At 45.8% G+C, this 22426-nt stretch overlaps 1 protein-coding gene across 3 annotated transcripts in view; it reads right to left on the bottom strand.

The window, feature by feature from the left end:
• LOC146175531 (sulfotransferase 1B1-like) overlaps positions 1-22426 on the bottom strand; it is a 206541-nt gene that overhangs the window by 31401 nt on the left and 152714 nt on the right. For all 3 annotated transcript variants that reach the window (XM_084581923.1, XM_084581921.1, XM_084581920.1), the window contains one exon: positions 9272-9570. In XM_084581923.1, the coding sequence (XP_084438049.1) occupies positions 9272-9560 (289 nt within the window). In that variant the 5' untranslated portion in view covers positions 9561-9570. The remainder of the gene's footprint in view (positions 1-9271; positions 9571-22426) is intronic.

Below are 22426 nucleotides of genomic sequence, written 5' to 3'. Positions count from 1 at the left end.
GAAATCTGGGTCCCCGTTCACGAGATCTGGGACAAAAATCGAACGCATAACCCTAGGCGAAGAACGTGCCTAGCGATCAACGCAGTGTCGTGCGAGCACATCTGATGCTGTCAAATGGGAAGCACTCTACGTGGTACGATGACCCAGTTCCGCAATGACAGATTCAGAAGGAATCGTTGAGGAGTCAAGAGAGAGGAAGCGATACGCCCAGCGAGCGCTAAAACACGAGAGGCTAAAGAAAAGTGGAGACGCAAGCGTCGGCGAACTGACTTGCCTGGAGGAAGCGTGTAATATGCATGATGGTAGCCATAGCACCTGGAAATATCGCTGGTGGAATTGATCAGCACCACTGCGGTTGACCTAAAAACCGCGCGGCCGCTTGCGTGCCAACGCACTAAAACTTTTGCCCCACTTTGTTCCCAGCTCGTGCGTTTTCAGTAGCTTTTCTTTCTTTTTGAGAATGTGAAAAAGCGGCGCGATTTTGGACAACATCGATCCAGAGCTGGCCGCCTTGGCATGACCGCTTCGCCTGCGATAATGCGACGTTCGGCAGAAAAATACAGGAGGCGCTCACGACAACTCCACCAGTACTTTTTAGTCAGAAAGGCCATCAGGCCATCAGTGCACTGTAGTATCGCACAAATAACGGCGAGTAAGTGCAGTGCATGCGCAAATATATCTTGGTTGCAGAGATTTGTTTAAGGACTGCTACTGCTCTCAGTCCGACGATAAATCGTTGATTCCGCGTTCGTCTCACAGAAAGCAAAGAAAATAAGCGCCGTCGAACTGAGCCGAGCCTGGGTTTGAAAGCCACCGCGATGCGAACAGGCCAGCTTCGCTTGCCCCTGGCTTCACGAGGGCTCTATGCCGTCGCCGAAGTCGATCACTTCTCGTGGTTTGCTGCCACTCTACCGCTAGTGCACTGCGTGCCGTTGCCTTCATCAACTGCCATCCATGCGCAATGCGTTCAGAACGCACCGCTATCGCAGTGCCTTCCTAAGGCGCGCTACTTCGTCACGTTTTGCCTCATACCTAAACTTGAAACCATGGCCTCGAACAGGAACTGAAATAAAGCAGGACGTGCTGGACAACATACTTCGTGTTTGGCCAGTATAGCTGGAATGGCCGTCCAGGTGTCCTTACGCACTTCACCGCGGTAACATTATTTGAGCAGGAGTCCCATAACTGAGACTCCCATACCAACTGAAGTGCCACAGGACATGTTTACCATGACGTTGTTGAAATTATTTTGATCGCTCCAAGGCGGCATGGCCAGTGAGAGCCATGGCATGCGTGCGTGTGGCCTGTAGAGAAGTGACCCTGTAGGACCAGCCGAACACATGACCAGGGTAAAAGCGCTACGTAATTTGAGAACCGATGAGCACCCGGTGACATCGGTGTCGCACTCCACACTTCTCGCATATGCTATATGGGCGCTCCAACCGTGAACCCGCAGCTGCGGCGTAAATACGTGGTGCCCAATCGCTTTTATTGTGAGGATGTCAGGCAGATTAAAAGAAGGAATGATTTGCTGCAATGTGTCCCTTGTTACATGGAATAAATGAGTTTCAGTTATGTTCAGTCGTGTCCCGACTCTTCGCGACCCTATGGACCATGTCACGCCACGCTTTCCGGTCTCGAGTTTCAGGTACAGGCTTATCAAAAGTTTACAGCCCTAAACGTTTGCTTTTAGGCCGTATAATATGACTTCTGTAATAATCGTGGAAGTCCTAGCCATTGGAGAGGGTAGGACGAAAAATATTCTTGCCTTCAGCAAGTATGGAAACTTGGGGATGCATTACGAGCCGCATAGTATCGCTCAGAAGCAGACCCACTGGGCTGTAAACTTTTGATAAAAGCTGTACGTCTTCTACGGGGCCTTGTGTTCGGTGTTCTCTAGGAAACTTTCAGCGCTATGACATACCGGTCCGGTGATTATTTTGTTCCCCGCACTGCATATCCTGCCCCCGTCTGCTTCTTATTGCTCTTTATGCCTGTTAGGACATCAACACAAGTTTATTTTTGCATCCAGGACTTTATCTGCCTGCCTTCGTAGTAAAGGCAAACAATTGCAATGTCAAACCTGGAGAACGCGCAACAACAGCGATCGAAGTGATGGAAAACGATTGAGGCGCGGATTCCTTATGCTAGACCATAATACCATCTTCATGCTTGCAACGATCGCCGAGTCCGTACAATATCGATGACCCAATCGAAGTCACTATTGTCTACAAGAGTTAAAATAGGATGACAGAAAAATAATAGGAAATTTTGAAATGCAATATACATAAGTAACAACTATATTTATGTCCAACGAATGTCGACAGAACCACAAAAACCGAAACAGCAGAATTTTACTGATAGCTAACATTTGGCGAAGTTGTTCCCCGTGTCCCATTAACGAATGATATGAAACCGACAGATGCGACGTTCCTGTGCTGTGTGGTTGGCCAAGCCCCTAAAAACCCGCTTGTACCTCGTTTCTACAGAAGCAGATAAATTCCCGGTAGAAAGCCACTGCCCGTAACAACCAAACACGAAAAACGTGAGAAGGGGACCGAGCAAGGGGCAGAGAAAAGGGGATAACAAAAGGAAAAGAAGCGAAAAGTCCCCCGTCTCCCATCATTTCCAGGAAAGCCGGGAAGTCGGCGCCGCACGGGCGCCGCGCACGCCCGTATAACAGCGTGCGTCCTCAGCGAGTCGTGTGCAGCTCAGGATAGCCGAAAAAGAACACGCCCCGAACAGTCGCCAGTCGATAGGTAGACGCCGCAACATGATGCTGGGATGATTACGGTAACGCTAGCTGACTAACGCAATAGCTTATTGCGCATGCGTACGGAATATCAGAAATGTAAACTGATGCCCCGTGAATACCTCAGGAGAGGCGCTTTGGACGCACGTTCACTCTCTGTAAGTAATAGATCTAAAAAAAAATAGCGAAGGCCCCTTCCCTTAGTGATGCACCAAATACTCAAATGCACCTCTGCCGCAGGTGGGGCTCTGAGAGCGACATTGAGAGATTCTAGCCCTTTCCGCACAGACTCGGAAATTAGGTGACACCTTGCGTTTCAGCTTCTAATCAAACTCTGTGTCGTGTGACGCATCACTTCGACCATGCCGAATTATATGTTCGGACGTTGGTTGGGACTGCTGACAAGCACAGTTCCGTCTCCGGAGGCGGCTCCCTATCCGAAAACTCGTACTCCGTATGCATTCGATCACAATTTATTATCACTTCACGATTTTCATGATGCAGGAATCAATTTTTGCTACCGTTGCCCCAGAAATGTTCTGCTAGTGCTGGTTAACTTTACAGAAACTAACTATCATTACAGGTGTCGCAGAAAAATCAAAGTTGATCCACTACAAACTTAGGTAAGCGCACAGAGGCTGTATTTAACAAGATTTGTCGATCCTTGTTTTGTCCCACTCGCACTGCTATGCAGCCGCCTTTGTGCCCAAACAAGAGAATGCGAAAGCTATCAGTCCAGATATTCACGCAGCAAACCAGCTAGATCTTCTTTTATCTGCACACAAAAGAGCTGCGGCAGGATGCCCTCCATAGCTCAATAACGGTAGCCGACGTCCCGCGCGGCATTCAGACAGTAACGATTGGCTGCAGATACAGATGTCGGCACACGCCCACATCTTCTTTTCTCTCCTGAACGTGCGCGAGCCGAATAAGTAAGCTACGCAGTACTGCCCGCAATTACACGAGGCAAAGTCAGCGAGTGGGGAAGCAGGAAGCGCCGTGCGTACTGGCGGTCTCTCTATCGACAATGTGGAAGCGGCGGCACCAGTGCGCGCGTTCGTACGACCCTTCCGACAAAAGGGGAACGTGATTCGCCTACTTCATCGCTACTCCTCCGACGTCGCCCGACTCTTATACTGCCACCGTTTTAGTTTTACATCCACTTCGTCGACCGTTTATTGATATGGAGGAGAGGGCAATTTTCTATTACGCTAACTCCCCTGCACGGCCCGCCGCCCGACCCTTCCTCGAGCGCCTTCAACGGAAACAACCGGCATCGCGTTATAGTGCAGGCTGTAGGTACGATAACTAGAGCTGCCGTCGGGGGTAACGAAATACGGGCCATGCACTACTAACTTTACTGGCGGAGACCGGGAGTCGGAGAACTGGTACTGTCGGGTGAAAAACAGATTAGGCTGCTTACGTGAATGCAGGGCAGCTATAGTCAGCCGCGGGACGTTGCTTTCTCGCTAATAAAAACACGGAATGTGTGTATGCCGCTACGACGAAAGGAGGACAGTACTCGTGTGTATGACTAATGTATCTGTACATGTCCTGGAGACCCCTTTTCACGCTGAACATCTTTCAGAAAAGTGCCTCAGTTTCATACGACACTTCGCTAAAAAGACCTCTACCGCGATAAGCTTTTACGTGCAATGCGTCGTTTGATCTAAAACTTGCAATACGTGGGCTGGGAACACTTCGGCTGGATGCAAAGCTGACATGTTAGTACTACTTGCGCCGAGAAGGCAACGTAACCGGTACAAATTAAAGCATGTTTCATATGCAAACAAAATTTCTACCGCGGCAACATTTGCTTCCACCTGTCGCCGCTGTTCGAGTAGCCAGAGCGACACAATTCCTACAAGCGGAAAATTTTTCTCTGCGGCTCTGCCGCTTGTCGCTTAGTTCGCTCAATCGCCAGCATCTAAACTGGCCTTAAGACACAAAGACAAAGCTGATGTCCTGCATATAATCTACCCTAAAAAATGAAATTCAGTTGTGTAAACACTAACAAGGGCAGAGGGCGGTGCCCGCTCTTTTTTTTTTCGTTTACCTGCTAAGACTTCCATGGCTGCGGGCTGAGACAAGCTGTACTACTGTTTTTATACGACGCTAAGCTGTCAGCAACTTAGCGTAACAAAATATGTGCTGGTAACAAGCTGCTACTCTGAAATACTTTGAGAACAAAAATATTTATTATCTACTCTGCACATATAGCACAAATGCAAATTATTATCATAAATCGTCTGTGGGCTGTGTGCGGGAAATATTGACAACAGGCAGGCGCCCGACAGAGCTGACGTCTCTTCCCAAAACCGTGGCTCGCAACCGCGGGCGTCTCCCACACCCCACATACTGTGGCGAAATCTCTCATTTTGCGAGACAACAACACTATGACTGGTCCACGGCCCAACAAGGGCTCACAAGTTATACAGTTCGTCTTATTTTTTTTTTTTTTCATTTTGTTTGGCGTAACATCACAGCAGTACAAGCATCTGACGAGGCCGGCATGGTCGCAGAAATCACAAGATAGCGGATGTCCACGTCGACCACGGGCTTTGCTACAAACCCCACATGCCGTCTCAGCATTGGCAGCGATGTGCAGCCAACTGTCAATTCTTCTCGTCAATGAGCCGGCGGCCAGGTCACTTCCCACGGACGCTTGAAAGCCCCATATATGTCACCGAACAACAGTTACCAAAAGCGGGAGACCAAATGGATACGAAATAAAAAAAAATCAGTAACTAGTTCTTATGGAATACTGCCTCTTATTTATTGCTCTTTCGCCCGTGAATATAGGCGTGTTTGAAGGTTTCGAAATTGTTTGTAAACGCCGGCCTTCGGTTGAAATCGCGTCATTTTGCACTTCAGTACACAGTGAATACACAGTGTGAATACACAGTGTACTGAAGGAAATCTGGTGATATTGATGTAATATGAAGTGGGGCCAACGCAACAAAGACAATCGCATGCTCATATGAGCTCAGACTTCCAACAATGGGTTGCTACAAATTGGCCTTCTAAATCATTACGGGATTGCACTGCACGCTATAGCGGGTACTGGGACCTAAAGTACCACTATAGAACATGCGCATCTGTTTCCTCTTTTTTTTTTTATGTGCGCGGTACCGCGATTCTGTTTCGTCTTTTATGACGCACAAGCACCCAAGTCAGTCAGGGGCTAAAATAGGGCTAAAATGTTCGCTTGCTCTATTCAAGGCACTGAAGTGTTCACATTCACTGCTTATTTAATGCATTTCTTGCTTTTCTTATGTCTGAAGATGCCTGAAAAATTGGGAAGTGATATTTCTTCTGCGATCAAGTAGACGTTTAATAGAATTTGTACTACACAAATAAACTGTTATACCTTTTCGGAAATTTTAAAAGCCATGAATAGCCCCGCCTGGGTGGCGAGTAGTTAGGGCGCTCATCGTTTGTAGAAATCTAGAAAGGTTTGTCATATTTCTTAGGATGCGTGAGCAACTATGCGAAATGGGAAGATGGCATAAAATCACTTCCATTAAACGCACAACACACTTTTATCGGCCATGCTCACCAATGCCTGCAGCCATTTTTGGATTATGGTGAGTCCAGCATGTGATGTGTTTTCTGCTCCTCCGATTCTGGTTTAAGGTGGGCAGAGGCTCAATTAAGCAGTTTTCTGAATTTTACCGACGGATGGCGACACATCTACAAAAAAAATGTTTTGTTTTGCTTATAGCCCGAACTCCCCAATGTTTCATTGCGCGCACAAAATGTGACGGAACGTGATAGCAGCGATATGTCAGACTTCAGAGAAAGCAATGAGCATTATCATTTCTTCTGCCTTTTAAGCGAGCGAAGGATACGACGACAGCGACAGTAATGGTAAGCGTGCCAGGAAGGAAACGCGCACTCGATGTAGGTGGCACACGAAGGTCATGTGTGCAGTTTCCTGCTTTGAGTGCGCGTTCACATGTGACAAAGAAGACCAGCCGGATGCGAATATTTATCATCACAGTACACAAAAACACCACCCCTTTTCTGGTTGTTATTTCTTTGCAATAGAGGCGTTTTCAGGACACGAAAATTAACCGTGTAGAGACTTCTGTGTAAACCAAATGTGTGCAGCTGGAGCAGCCCCCGATTAGTTGGTAGAATATGAAAAATGTCTCTGCCCTACAGTGGCAGAGACATTTTCATGTTCTGCCACTGTAGGGCAGAGAAAATGTCTCACCATGAAATGTCTCACCATGGAGACATTTTCATGGTGAGACATGATGGTGATAATAATGATGATAGATTAAAGTTACTGTTTTTGTGAATTGTATAAGCCACCGTTACTATTTCCAGAAAAAGCAACCATTTTTTTTCGGTTAAAAGAAATGCTAAACTTTCAAGGTGATCAAACCGAATTGTGGAGCGAGGGTTCTGTTTACCCTGGTTTAGCTTATTTTTAGTTCGTTTAGTTCGATTTAGCTTGGTAGAAATTTCCTCGTACGATAAGCTGTTGTAATTCCGCACAAAATGTGCGCTCACAGACGAAGCCGTTGCCAAACGTCCTTCAGGTTTTCCTATACCGTACGACACTTTGCTACGAATCTTGCCTCTTGCTATACGAGTGGTTTATCTTGGCAGATGGATGTTAGATGTACATAACATTGGTACTGCCTTCTCGCCGGCTGTTCAGGCTGTTTGCAGCAGCGTATCTCAGCTCCCGGCAACTTCCGCGAAGTAAGTCACTTCTGACGTCATACAGACGTTTAATGTAAGCAAACAAAGGCAAGGAGCTTTTCATACAGCTGACGTTATAGAAACCCCCGACAAATCAGTGCCTTGCAATGTCACCAGGGAGCTACCACCTGCCTGAGGCTTCACACCCCACCCGGCTTTTGCGACTTTGGCCATAAGTTGGAGCTTCCGCTCTTTAAGTGGCTCATCGGTGTGGTTAATTGTTTTTGTTGACTTCAGGACTTCCATTTTTCCAGGATCGATTTCACCACGTGATGTTCGTTGTTGCCTAGAGGAACCCACTGAGCCTGCCATCTGCTTGTTGGAGTACGTTCTGCAATACTTAGTTAAATGTTTAGATTACGTTTTAATTTTTCGAATTTATTTAGGTGAGCTATCACCAAGCACATCAGCCAGTTCTTTAATCCCCGCTTACAAGAATGCGTCACGACAACAATCACAACTTTAGTTTTCTCTGTGTTATTATTACGTTATATATATTCCCTCCCATTAGGTATGTAAAACCATCCTAGAATGTGTTACTTCTAGTAAATTTTAGTAAATTGGTATTTCTGGTAAATAAATGCACATAGCACTATCTTAATGCCTCTACATAATAATGTTGAGATTACGACACACAGTTTAGGTTTCTGTGGTTAGCATTCATACCAACTTCTGTAGTTGAAATATTTTCTCCCATTTTTCACGCATCAGTGCGCTTGCAACATCATAACCCGTTTCTTTTTCTTCCACTGAGAATTGCATCCTTACATGAAATTTCTTTGGGCCCTGTTGTGCATGCAGGCTCATCAGAGTGCTTTCGCACAATGTCATAAGTAAATTTACGGCAGCTGTGGGTTGGAATAAAAAGAAATACATGTCACGTTGTTGCGAAATACATCTTCACACAAACTCAGCAACGGACTGGGTTATTAAGCAATGCTGTTACGCATTTGCGTTCTCCGACCACCAACTATGGGTCTGGAACTCCTTGTGAACTTCATATTTCTAGAATGATACCTAGCACTACTTAGTACGTAAATTTTGCATACGGCTACGGTTTTGCACCAAATATATCTGGCTGTGATAGCTAGCGCTCCACTTTCAAACTACTGGCCTTTTACGCCAGTTGTTACGATAATTGTAACACTTCTGCTCATTGGGATTGCTCACGTAGGCGAGACAATAATATAATACTGGAAGGCGCCCAAAGGAGCACGTCTGGACACGCTGAGCATGCAAGACTAAGCGATCTGAGCACAGACACCGTCAGCAAAAAACAGACGCTTCACTACTCTGGTTCAGAACGGGGCTAGACCCAGCACTCTACGACGCTTCCGAAGCGCCGAGGAATAATATTCTGCTCAATAACTTCTGGGCCTCAATTCAGACCACATCATCATAATCATCCACAATACCACAAAACTCTCGACTGCACCACATAATTGCGACAGTATAATCTAACGTAGGTAATACACGAAAGTCACCCAATATCATACAGTTGTGACTGCACTGTTATGTTATGCACACTTCCTTATTCCTACGACGGGTTCCGCTCAGTTTACAATTGCCCTGTCACATTCTATAACACAGTCGCTAAGTTCAGTCTCAGACGCGCTGGTGAATGTGCTGGCCGTTATGATCAGCAGATCACGGGGGCGTAATTTTGGTCGAAACCAAAATCGAAGGCCCAGAAAAACGAAGTACAAGGGATTGGGCGGAAGCCACTGAATTATCCCAACCCTTCTGATGATGAATCCGATCGCACCCGACGGCTTATCCTGAATGGAAAGATTGGAGGCTCACCGGACTTTGGGTATGTGACGATAAACACATCGTCGTTGCGGATCTTGAAGTCGGCCAGTCCGCGGATGACGTGCGGGTGAAGAAGGTATCCCTGCAGGAGGACGCCCTTGTAGCTCTGTGCACGCGGTATGGAGGCGGCGTACGATGCCCACGCAGGATCCCCGGTCACCGCAGGGTCCCTGTCGGCGGGCACCACCTGGTCGTCACTTTCGGAGCACTTTCCGCCGCGCCCGGCGCCCGTCAGCAGGGCGCCCAGGGGGCTGCTGTACAGGAACTTGAGCGATATCATCGGCAGCAGCCTGCGAGGGAGCAGAGAAGATATGGCAACCCCGTTAGAAACACGTTGTCTTTAACTGCATATCTTCCGTAAAGGTGCACATTGTCTCCAACGTTATATCTTCCGTAAAGCTGCACAATTAGTAAGGGAACCAATAAGCTAGCTGACCAACCAAGGCTGGTTCCACATAAGTGACAAATGCTCGCGTGGTACGCGTACGGGACGCGACTCACAAAACAACACACACTAATAACGCTAGCATAAGGCCTATCTGGAATCATGAATGTCTCTAATGTGTCCGATTTGATCGGGCTCATTTTAAGCATTACGTATGCGTATCAGAGTGGTTTCATGCAGTTTAATGTTATCGGAGGTGTGGACCAAGTGCGCGAGCTCGGCTTACTGCTAGATTCCTGTGTACTGAACAACAACTCTTATTGAAAATCAAGTTGCAATAAGTAAAAAATCGTGCTAGATGGCAATTCGCACATTAAAAGTAAATGAGCTGCAGAGACAGCCGCAGTCTTGTTGTCATTTCAGTGGCGCCTTTGAAAATGCAAGCGGCGATCACAAGGGAAAACATATATTGGCATTTCTTGCTGCAATTACAGCGACAACTTTCTAATCGCTCTAAAGAGTAGCTGAGCCGTAGTCTGGTGGTCATTTCAGTTGCATCTTTGAAAATGCAAGCGACGATCACAAGGAACAAATATATTGGTATTTTTTGCAACAATTACAGTGACAACATTCTAATCGCTCTAGAAATAACTGGTCGCTTTTGTGCAGCGTAGTGACGATCAACCCGCAAAAGGCTCTTAACAAATGGCGCCGAACATGAGAACTGAGTACATGCATGTAGCTACTCTATGCACACAAAATTCTTACTATCGTGTTCTAAAAATGTACCACAAGCATGATGAGTGACCAGCCACAGTTATGCAAGAACTCCTTTCATCATATTCAATGACATCGTTATAATATTATTCTATAACCGGTAAACAGCAGTACGTCTTAATTAATATGCGTCAGCTCGCCACGCGGATATCAGGTAAGAGTATAATTGCGGCACACGTATTTTTCAGGCGAATATCGTGGAATAAATCGCCTACCATGGAATGACATACACTTAAAATCTGGTCAATAAACGCCAGTTGCATGACTTCCCAGTGCCCGTGGAGACGCACAGCATCCAGTGCGGTAAGAGCGAAGAGTGAATCCGAGAAGAGTCAAAGAAACTAAGGGGCAATTTATCACCACTGATTACGACATCAATAGAGGGCACTTTCTCAAATACTTCAGGAGTTTCACCACTTAATTCCTAATTTGGATAAAACGCGTTTTGAGGGCCTCTCTAAAGCTCTATAAATTGGCCTCTCTAGTGGGTGTCACCAATATTCCCGCTCACAAATCACTTTATAATATTTTGCTTACACCTTCCACACACTCAGCATGTGAATGTACAGCATACATTTCCAGAACCTTTCCGTCTGCGAAAGGTTATTGGCGAATTTCAAAAAGAATAAAAGTGAATAAACTGAATGTCGCTGCCGTTGGAAACCAACACGAGACTCAAGAAGACACCAAGTGCGCATGAAGCTTGTTCTTGCTACTATAGTTTGGAAAGAGTCAGATCACGAGAGTATTCATTCCCTCCCACACCTTTATCCACATCTGACAAGCGGCATCACCGCCTCGTTGAAAAGTCATCCAAGGTCATGTTTTTCGAAGCAAGTGATTTTATCTGCCCGTGGCTGAAAGACGGATCCAACCCGGCCCGAAAGATATTATTCCAGCCATACAAACCGACTTGAAGTTAAAGTGTTGGAATTCAGTAGAAAAAGAGAGAACGCACAAATGGAGAAGACGCGGCGTATCAAGCAACCATTTATTTACTTTCTTTTTGCGACTGTCGCAGGGACAGCTGTCAGCAACGATGTTTACCGTAATAGAAAATATTAAGAAGAGACAGCCGTTGACCACTCCTGCTTTACTACTGCGTACGCTTGGCACATCAATGACAGTGAAATTACACGCACACACTTCAAGAGCGCGCACGAATACATAATGAATGTTAGCATGGCATTAATTACTCTGGCCAGATGTCGCATTGACCAATTAAGCACAAACCGAGCTTTCGTATGCGTTTTCACAGGAGCGGGTAGCGTATTCTATGACACGTTTTAAAGCCAACACCTCAGACTACTCTTGCTTGCTCTAAACTGCAAACCAACACACTGCAAAATGGTATTGTGCAGCATGGTATTACACGAAAAGGAATCACAGAATATGGCATGTCATAATGCAGTACGGTATGATGTGGTACGGAACGGCATAGTTTGAGGTATATGGCATGGTACTTCATTGTATGGTGTGGCATCACATGGCGTGGCATGGTGCGGCGCGGTATGGTATAGCGTGGGACAGCTTGACACGGCCCAATACATGGGGCTCCACATCCTCACGCTGTCACGAGGAATGACACATAGCGAAAGGACTGACTAAATTCCGAAGCCACACTATCACGAAACTATCGGCGCTTCAGAAAATGACGGTTATATAAGAAGCAGTTGGAGTGGGAGGTTAGCACTAACAGCGGTGATATTCTCAGCGCACGCGAGTCTCAAAATACGCTTGAGTGATATTACATCACTCGTCCATCGAGACGCCGACTGCAGTTCCCTTCGTTGCTCCCAGACGATTTCACTAAGACCGGCGTGTTGTCTTTCGATTGGCACTTCTCTCGGAGCAGTTTTGCCAGCTCATCTGAAGTGTGCAATTTCTATGAAACAAGCCTGGATGAAAACGACAGTAAATTAGAGGACCATTGTACACAGCAACAGGCAGCTTGAAACTTTCTCGAGCATTCGGATGACTAAAGTGGCACTACCGGAGAGGGGTGCAACATCTGAAAAGTTCTGAGCGGCATCAACTTTCAAACGCGAGCAATACGTTCTCGCTGAAATCGAACATGTCTTAATCATGTCTAGACATAAACATTAAGTACAAAACTCGCTTTTTAACCAAAGCACTCCGTGAAAGGTCCCAGGACCTAAGACTTTTCTTCTTTGACCTGACACGAACCGTCGGCCTGTATACGCCACACATCTCCAGACGGGGCAAGAAACCCTACAATATAAACCAGCCGCGGCACCCTCCTTGTTATGCAGTATTACTTTGTGGGTCGGCTTCATGAACACAAAAACAAATTTCGCAGCATCTTTACATGCAAATACATGAACGAAGAAAACCATCATTCTCTAGCCAATGTAGTAAACAAAAGGAGGATGCCTCTAACGAAGCGGCACAGAAAGGAAAAAGACAATACTCCGAACACTAAGGACACTTGTGTCCAGTAATAAAAGCAGGACCAAGGGCGATCTGTGCGCTTCCCGAAAATTTAACATCTGCCAACGATCCCGGCACCCAAGAGGAAAAGGAACCGACACCAAAGAAAAGTTTAGCTGATGCTCTAAGAAAGCAGCCAGCCAAGCGCAAGAGCTGATGAGCAGAGGGCGTCCATCGTAATGCATATGCGTTTTTCCTTGACAGGACAGCATTAAAATACCGAAATATGCAGCACGTGTTTCCATCACGAGTCCATCATTCCGCTTACAACATCTTTCTACGGAGGCCACGAAGTCATTCATTGTGTGCTAGAGTGGCGGGCGAAAACAATTATAAAAGGGAGGGGGGGGGGGGGGGGGGGGGGGGGAGAACAGACCTGGAGCGCTGCAGTTAAAGTAAAGGAGAAATGAAATAAAACAAAGCTGATTTGCCTCCCCGTGGTGGCTCCACCGAGGTCGAGGTTTCAAGCCCCACCTCGAAGGCCGGTTTTCAGTGAAAAGGAAAAGCAAGGTGCCCGTGTACTAAGCTATGTCCGTACGCGTTAAAAATCTCCAGTTGGTCGGAATTTCCGGAGCCCTCCAGTACGCCTTCTCTCATAGCCTGAGTCGCTTCGTTCCTATTAGACCGAGGAGTGAATTTTCATTCGCCTTAATCAGCATGACAGAAACGCCTCCTAGGCTTTCTTTTTTTTCTCTCTCTCTCACATAGTACTTACTCAGCTGAACGGTGACGACGTTTCGGTCCAGAGTACCCAAAACACTAGCCTTCCTTCTTACTTTCCCTCCGTCTTTTCCAAGCCACGTAGGACAGACCCGTTGAACGGCGCCCCCATGCGCCGCACACTACACAACGCCACTAGAAGGCACCAGTCGGGACAGCACGTGAGAAAGGTAGCCGCGACCCGGACCGACTGACGGGGCCGCGGCCGGCCCACTTAGGGACGCGGAAAGGAGGTGATCGAAGAGGGGAAAAGACATGCCAGTACAAAGGAAAGGGTTCCATATTTGGGGAGGTGAGGAGAGAAAACTGGGTCTCCGCTGTTCTGCGCCACGTACTCGCTCTTTCTCTCTTCCCTTACTCAAGTTCGGGAAGAGGACGAGAAGAATAAGGAGAGAAGAGAACGGTGGCGGAGGGAAGCAAGGAAATGCCAGCTGGGGAAGCAGGCTAGAGCAGCCTGCGACACCGGGAAGAGAGGAAGGGGAAAAGAGGCTCGCGCCGTTGGGTCACCATTGATTGGCCAGGTGGAAAAACGAGCGCACCGCCCGCCGCCGACTCCGGCTGCAGCCCGGGGCCGCGCAGATTCAATAGCGTATTGGGAGGACATTTTTTTCTAATACACGCAATACAAGTCCTGCACGTTAGAAAATGTTTAGGCTGACCGCAGGCCTTGCCCAGGTAGTTTAAAGCTCAGCGAGCTTAACAGTATCCTGACCCCTTGGCGACATGAAAGCTATTCTCATAAATAGTGTCTTTAAACATTTTGTCTTCCATCATTCGTAATCAACAGAACAACTGAGGGGGAAAACGGCCGGTATTTGTTTGATTTATAACTCCGTGCGAAGAAGGTAGTTTGCTATTGATTCCCGGAGAAAGCGACAAAAAATTTTATCGCATCAGATCATGACCTCAATATCCACTTACTCTTGCTTGAGGAGGAGGAGGAGGAAACAACTTTATTTAACGCATTACATTAAGCGTTAAGAATGTCCTGGGCCAGGGTCACCAAGGCCAACTGATCTTGCAGCTGGTCAGAGGCTAGCCAAGCCCGCCACGTTGGGGGAGGAGGGTGTGGAAAGTGAGGAGATTGGAGGGCGACAGGGCATGAAAAGATGCAATGCTCCAAGTTTGCATAGTGTTCTGGGCAATTTGGGCATGCAGGGGAATGTATGGTTCTGTATAGAAAAGATCGGGCAGGAGTAAGCAGTGTATTTAGTTGTATGCGTCTAAGAATGCGGATTTGCGTGGTAGTGAGAGATTTATCAGGAAGAGGAAGTGTACGGAGAGTTTCTATAATGTTGTCGTAGTGAACGTTGATTTCTTTTTTGTAGCGAAGAGTAGTGTCCCACGTTGGTGGATAAGGCCAGTATACAAAAAAAATGAAGGAACGCTGACTTAAAAGATGCTTGCATAGAGAATTCGACTAAAAGTTTAGAAAGAGAATATGAACTCCTCTCTTTCACAAACATTTTCAAAGTATTCCTGGGCAGCTTTCGAAGCAATCGAGCTTTTTCAAATAATGGTACACCTCCATTTCGCCCCCAAAGAAATGCGGACGCTGGGTCCTCAAAATCAATCTCAAAATCTTGGGCTAAGGCCTTGGGATAAGGCCAGTATACAAAAAAAAAAATGAAGGAACGCTGACTTAAAAGATGCTAGCATGGAAAATTCGACTAGCTTAGAAAGAGAATATGAAGTCCTCTCTTTCACAAACATTTTCAAAGTATTCCTGGGCAGCTTTCGAAGCAATCGAGCTTTTTCAAAGAATGGTACACCTCCATTTCGCCCTAAAAGAAATGCGGACGCTGGGTCCTCAAAATCAATCTCAAAATCTTGGGCTGAGTAAGTGCAGACGGCAAAGTCACATTACATATGACGTAAACATACGACAACCCGTACAGAGCAGAGGTGTTACGTTTGGCTTGATTAAGTTTATATACAGCTTAACCGCCACAAAGCGACTCGTGCTAAGAGACACCATAGTGAAGAACTCCGGAAATTTCGGCCACCTGGCGTTCATTAACTTGCACTGACATCACGCAGTACCCAGGAACGTTGTTTTTTGCCGTCATCGAAAAGCGGCCGCTGAGTCCGAGATTCGATCATGCGCCCTTGCCATAGAGGCAGGTGATAAGTGGAATTATTGCAGGCCAGGAGGCACATCATGTCCAGAAACTGAAAATTCAGGTCCAAAAGGATACAAGAACAGCACAACTGATCATTCAAAAAAAAAAGAAATACGTGTGGTACCACTCCTAGATTAACCCATCGCGGGAATGCATACGTGATGCTCCAAGTCCTGAACTTGAATATGTCTATGAATATGCAGAAAACACATAAAGAAGGCGGTCATTAAGGAATCCTTTGCGCACTTCTTTCGCGACCCCGCTTGTAAGCATCCACATGGCAAAAGCAGTCACATAGCATGTCATCATGGTCTCTACACAAGCATTTCTCTTCCTTCTCTATTACAATGCAATTAGGTCACATGTTTCCAATGAGGCCGGTCTGATGTATGCAAACAACGAGGATTCCACACATTGCCACCACCCAGGCGGCTCCAAATATTGGCCCACTATTAGCACTGTGTTGCTAATGACACAATATCAGCTCAATACCAGAGCACTCCAATATTGGGCCGATAGAGCTGCCTAGGCGACACACCTAAGACATTTTACGTGCGCGTTGAGCCAACCAATCGCGAGGATGCAATCTCAGAAGAAAACACACACGGTCACTACAATAACGTGCTATCACGGACAAGAGCACAAGCGGTGGAGGATAAGAGCACGTGCTGGAGGGCATCACAAAACGTAACATAAAGCTTGAGCGGACGCAGTAGCTATAGGCAAATCTACACTAATGCTCTCACTTCCGCTTTCGAGGTACGTTCTTAAGTCCGTTCTGTTTTTAAGTCCCAGCATTTAAATCCGTGCGTAATAAAGAAAGACAAGAACTGAAAAAAGGACAAAGCAGACAGCTCATGTGTCTGTCCTTTGCTTTAGTCCTCTATATTTGTGCTCGTGCTTTCCGCTTATTGAAACGAGCAAAATGATTCAGATCAGAGCCAAGACAAAGAAGCAGTAACCAATATCTCATCAATCCATTATTACAGTTTATGAACTCCGAAAAACACACATTCACTGTCTGCGTTTTGGAACAGCCTACACGAAGCATTTCGTGCACATCATTGGCCGCACAGACAGCCGACAATGTGTTTATGCTGCCATGCAGGCCAGGATGCATGTCACCTATTATTGGATTCCCAGTGAATGCAAATAAAAGGTCTACAATACTGTGAGGGAGGGATCTGAGCACTCTTGATAAAGAAAAAAACTGTTTGGCAAAGTTATTACACACATGGCAGTCGCATGCGCCGCGAAAACAGGCACTCTAGCATTGAAAACGTTTATGAGTCCGTGAGACGTATTAGATGCTATTGGTATTGCTAAGTGAGTGTTAGAGCTACCAGCTCTCTTCGATATTTCGTGAGTGTGTCAAATATATTTCATCGTGACTTGCCAGTCCTGACATCCATGCATAAATAAGATTCGTACTTATCTCTCTGCTTTTAAGTCATTCTCATGGTCATGTGTTCTCAACATTATGTTCACCTGTATTCGCTTACTGCTACGTCCAAGCCAACATTCTTGCTTCTATACCGCATGTTCTTGGCTATTTATATGTTCCTGTGACGCTCAAGCCCCCGTTATTGTGCTTGATTGCGTATTCTGTGTAGTTCGCCACTGTGTTAACTGATTACTCGCACAATTAATAAAGTTCTTTGTACTGACGCGTGTAGTGTGTTCTCTGCGTTGTTATTGACATTGTGTTGTATTCTGTCGCTCTGCGTATCGTAGGTACAAGTGTTTTGTTTAAATTTAGAGAGATTTTACAGCTGCAAGATGACCTCATTTCTCGAAATAGAAAATACACTGTGCGCGTTTCAAAGGACGACAAACAACGTTTTTAGGGAGTTAACTCATGGGTGGATTGTGGACTGATAAAAGGATGAAGTTTTGACTCGCGCACAGAGTTTGTCTTATAAATGTTCATTTGCCCCCCCGCTTCCCCCCCTAACTGTGCATTCACTATACCTACCTTTAACACCTCAAACCAACAATACTGAAAGCAAGGCGGCACGCCTTGCATGGGTCTGATTTCCATTCCATCAAAATTAACCGGATATTCCTTTTCAGCTCAACTGATTTCAACGAAGTATTGGCTCAAGACCCCGCACCTTCGGGTTGTGAATGGCAAACGATTCAAAATCAAACCAGAAACTTCTTTCCGCAGTGACAGTATTCGCCGACACAAAACGGGAGAAGAAATGCCAGAACTATATACAAAACAATAGAATAAAAAATAAAAATGGCGATGATTCCTCACCTTCCTTCTACCGTAATGGAAATTCATCCCTTTTTGCCCTTTCCACACGACGGTTGGAGCAATCAAGCTGAAGAACGGTAGCCACGTGATTGCCGGTTCAGAACGGAAGAGGGTGAAAGTAGAAAAAGACTGACATGCGAAAGAGGAATACACGAAAAACAAAACGAAAAGCTCGAGAGGAACGCCCCAAACGCGGACCTGGCTGACTGCCTGGTCTGACCGGTGGCCCCGTTTCGCTCCAGCGTTATGGAGTAGCGCAGTGAAGGGCGGTGCCGCCGGCACACCGTCGCAAGCATTCGGCAGAGAAAAGCGCCCATAATGCAAACAGATAATCTGGATTTCGCTGAACTTGCTAGACGAAAAATAAGACCGTAAGACACGTAGTTACGTAATCAGGAAATTACGCAGGTCACTCAGAAAAGCTAATTGCCAGATGCAACGTAATTGCACTTCAAAATTTTTCTTCTGGCATCACGCATGTCATCATCATCAGCCTGATTATACCCACTGCAGGGCGAAGGCCTCTCCCATATCTCTTCACTTAACCCGGTTCTGTGCTAGCTGCATCCACTTGACCCCTGCGAACTTCTTAATCTCATCCGCCCACCTAACTTTCTGCCGCCCCCTGCTACGCTTTCCTTCCCTTGGAATCCAGTTTGTTACCCTCAGCGACCATCGGTTATCCTCTCTTCGCACTACATGTCCTGCCCATGTCCATTTCTTCTTCTTAATTTCCACTAGAATGTCGTTATTTCTCTGACCCACTCTGCACGCTTTCTATCTCTTAATGTTACCCCTACCATTTTTCGTTCCATAGCCTCTGGGTTGTCCTCAACTTAAGTAGAACTCTCTTGGTTAGCCTCCACGTTTCAGCCCCATAGGTGAGTGCAGGCAAGATGCAACTGTTGTATACTTTCCTCTTGAGCGATACGGGTAAGCTGCTAGTCATAATCTGCGAGTGCTTGCCAAATGCGTTCCATCCCAATCTTATTCTTCTTGTTATTTCCTTTCATGGTCCGGATCTGCGGTTACTAACCTGTCCTAAGTAGATATATTCGCCTACTACTTCCAGTATTTCGCTACCTAATGTAAACTCCTGTTCCTTCCCGAGGCTGTTGAACATTACCTTAGTCTTCTGCATATTGATTTTCAAGCCTACCTTTCTACTTTTCCTGTCTAGGTCATCAATCATTATTTGCAGTTCATCTCCCGAGTTGCTTAGCAAGGCAATGTCATCAGCAAATCGCAGATTACTGAGGTATTCTCCATCTAGCCTTATCCCTAACTGCTCCCATTCCAAGTCTCTGAATACTTCCTCTAAACAAGCTGTGAATAGTACTGGGGAGATTGTGTCTCCTTGCCTAACACCCTTTCTTTATGGGAATTTTGTTACTTTCTTTATGCAGAACTATGGTTGCTGTGCAGCCACTATATATATCTTCCAGCACTTTCACGTACGGCTCGTCTACCCCCTGATTTCGCAATGCGTGCATCACCGCCGAGGTTTCAACTGAGTCAAATGCTTTTTCGTAATCAATGAATGCTATGTATAAGGGCTGGTTATATTCCGCGCATTTTTCTATCACCTGATTGATGGTATGGATATGATCGATAGTAGAGTACCGTTTCCGAAACCCTGCTTGATCCTTTGCTTGATTGCAGTCTAAGGTTGTCCTGATTCTATTAGTGATTACCTTAGTAAATACCTTATACGTAACAGACAGTAAGCTGATTGGTCTGTAATTTTTAAGGTCCTTAGAGTCCCCTTTCTTGTGAATGAGGATAATGTTTGCATTCTTCCATGGTTCCGGTACCGTCGATGACACCAGGCACTGCGTATACAGGGTGGCCAGTTTTTCTAGCACGATATCCCCCCCGTCCTTCAGCAAATCTGTAGTTATCTGATCCTCTCCAGCTGATTTCCCCCTTTTCATAGTTTCTAGTGCTTTCTTGACCTCGTCCTTCGTCACTGGTGGAACGTCTGACTGTTTTTCCCTACCGCCAATCTCATTACGGTCCTGACTACTTTGGCTACTGTAGAGATCTGTATAGAACTCCTCGGCTACTTTGACTATCTTGTCCATATTAGTGATGACGTTGCCCGCCTTGTCCCTTATCGCATACATCTGTTTTTTGCCTATGCCCAATTTCTTCTTTACCGCTTTAAGGCTTCCCTCGTTCTTTACAGCATGCTCAATTTTCTCCATGTTATACTTCCTTATATCGGCCACCTTGCGCTTATTGATTAGCTTTGATATCTCGGCCAATTCGATCTGGTCTGTTGGATTGGAAGCTTTCATACTCTGCCGTTTCTTAATCAAATCTTTCGTCTCCTTAGACAGCTTACCGGTATCCTCTCTAACTATCCTACCGCTTACTTCTACCGCGCACTCAGTAATGATATCTCTGAAATTATTGTTCCTTGCCTCTAGGGTAATGTCGCCATCCTCAGTTAGAGCTGAATACCTATTCTGTAGCGAGATCCTGAACTCTTCTGCCCTCCCCCTCACCGCTAATTCGTTGATGGGTTTCTTTCTTACTAATCCATTGCGTTCCTTCTTCAGATTTAGGCTAATTCGGGACCTCACCATCCTGTGGTCACTACATCGAACTTTCCCGATCATCGATCACGCATGTGGTACACGGCAAAAATGTCATAAGGAACATTGTCTCACAAAGGCAGCTGCCGAAAAAATACAACCCCACAATATGCGACACAAAACCACAGTGACACAACGCAGCAAGTTTCAGAAATGCATTAAATATATATATATATATATATATATATATATATATATATATATATATATCCTTTGTACCGAGAAATATACGGCAGGTTATAGTTGACGCCAGGGTATATACACTAAGCTAACCACACCTTAATCTATTGATTTAAGCGATGTCTTCCAACAAAGGTATAAACTATATAAGAAAAGCGCTTCTGGTCTACCTTTTCGGAGCGCGCCCCAGAAACGGAGAGATTACGACCGCTAGCACCGCAGCGGTGGTCGGAAGGATCGATAAATTTAAGATAGATGAATCTTTAAAATACATTTGTCTCCTTTGAGTCCACGTGTTTCGAGCCCCAAAGCTTTAAACCTTGGAATTCTAGTTTAGCCATACAGTTTCACTCCAAAAGCTTGTCTTCGTTAAAGAGAAAAATAATTCTACACAGAATGAGGCTTTCGAGCCATAACACATTATAAACAATACAATATATGGACTCCGGATCCCCATGTGAATGAGATCAACTAAAGAGATGAAAAAGTATACTTGCAGACCAACAGTTTAATTAAAACGTGACCGAGTTTTCTTACTTTTTTCACTCCCTTAACACGGATTTTGTAACTGGCTTGTGCAATCACACTCACCTGACTTTTTGCGACGTAACAGCCATTATATATGCCGAATTACAACCACTGATCATTACTTCCGCAACTGCAGTCTGAGCTTCCTCCGCTGTTGCTCGCTGCTAAATTGAATGCAAGACATTTGAGTCAATCGATTACCACCATTCAAGCGGCGGTCACCCGGAAGCCTATACACGACCCTGTCCCCTTTTCTCTGGCCTCGTGTGCAATACGTTGGCCACCGTATGGTGAGTCGCAACTGATGCATTTTGCAACGGCGTGGGTCTATGCATAGCACTGTGTAGAAGTATGTGTGTGTGCGTGAGTGAGTGTGACGCAGACTGGACGCATAACATATACACGGCGGGCAGGTAGGAAAGGTGGAGGGAGGCGTATAAAAGCGAGGGTGAGCCAGAAAAGCGATATCTCGTGGAAACCTTGGGCTGCACTGTGTGCCATCGATCTCAAACCGGACAGACGCGCCTAGCGCTGATCCCAGATTCTGATTTCGCTATTGCAAGGAGAAAGAATACACAAAAAATGGAACAGAGTTAAAGGAGCAAAAAACCGACAGAAGATAATAACAGAAAAAAAAAAGAAAAAACAAAAAGAGTGAGAAGCAAAAAGAACAAATGAGAAAGAAGAAAGTGAAAGAAAAGAAGGAGAGACAAGCCGGGAGAAAGGAGAAACGAGAACAGTTCAGAGTAACAATTTTATGCGCTGACTGGGTTTAAGGTCAAAAACTGACTAGGACAGTCAAAGAACGTGGGCTTAGGAATAATAATTAGGGCTTAGGAATAATAATTAGGGCTTAGGAATAAGAGCGAGTTGGCGGGCTCGTTGGTTTTGCATAATTAAGAAACAGCGCATAGAACGGGACACGGAGACACAAGAAAGCACGAACACAAGGCGCTGTGTTTGTGCATAAACACAAGCGCCTTGTGTTTGTGCTTTCTTGTGTCTCCGTGTCCCGTCCTATGCGCTGTTCCTTAACTATACTTAGGAATAATTTCGACCACTTGTGGTTGTTTACGTGCACTCATATCGCGGGCACCTTGCTTTTTGCCTCTATCAAAA

The sequence above is a fragment of the Amblyomma maculatum genome, chromosome 10, assembly GCF_055883805.1.
Source record: "Amblyomma maculatum isolate TAMU_Amacu chromosome 10, ASM5588380v1, whole genome shotgun sequence".
Taxonomy (NCBI): Eukaryota; Metazoa; Arthropoda; class Arachnida; order Ixodida; family Ixodidae; genus Amblyomma; species Amblyomma maculatum.
Note: the sequence above shows the minus strand (reverse complement) of the source record. Positions and strands in the feature narration are given on the sequence as shown.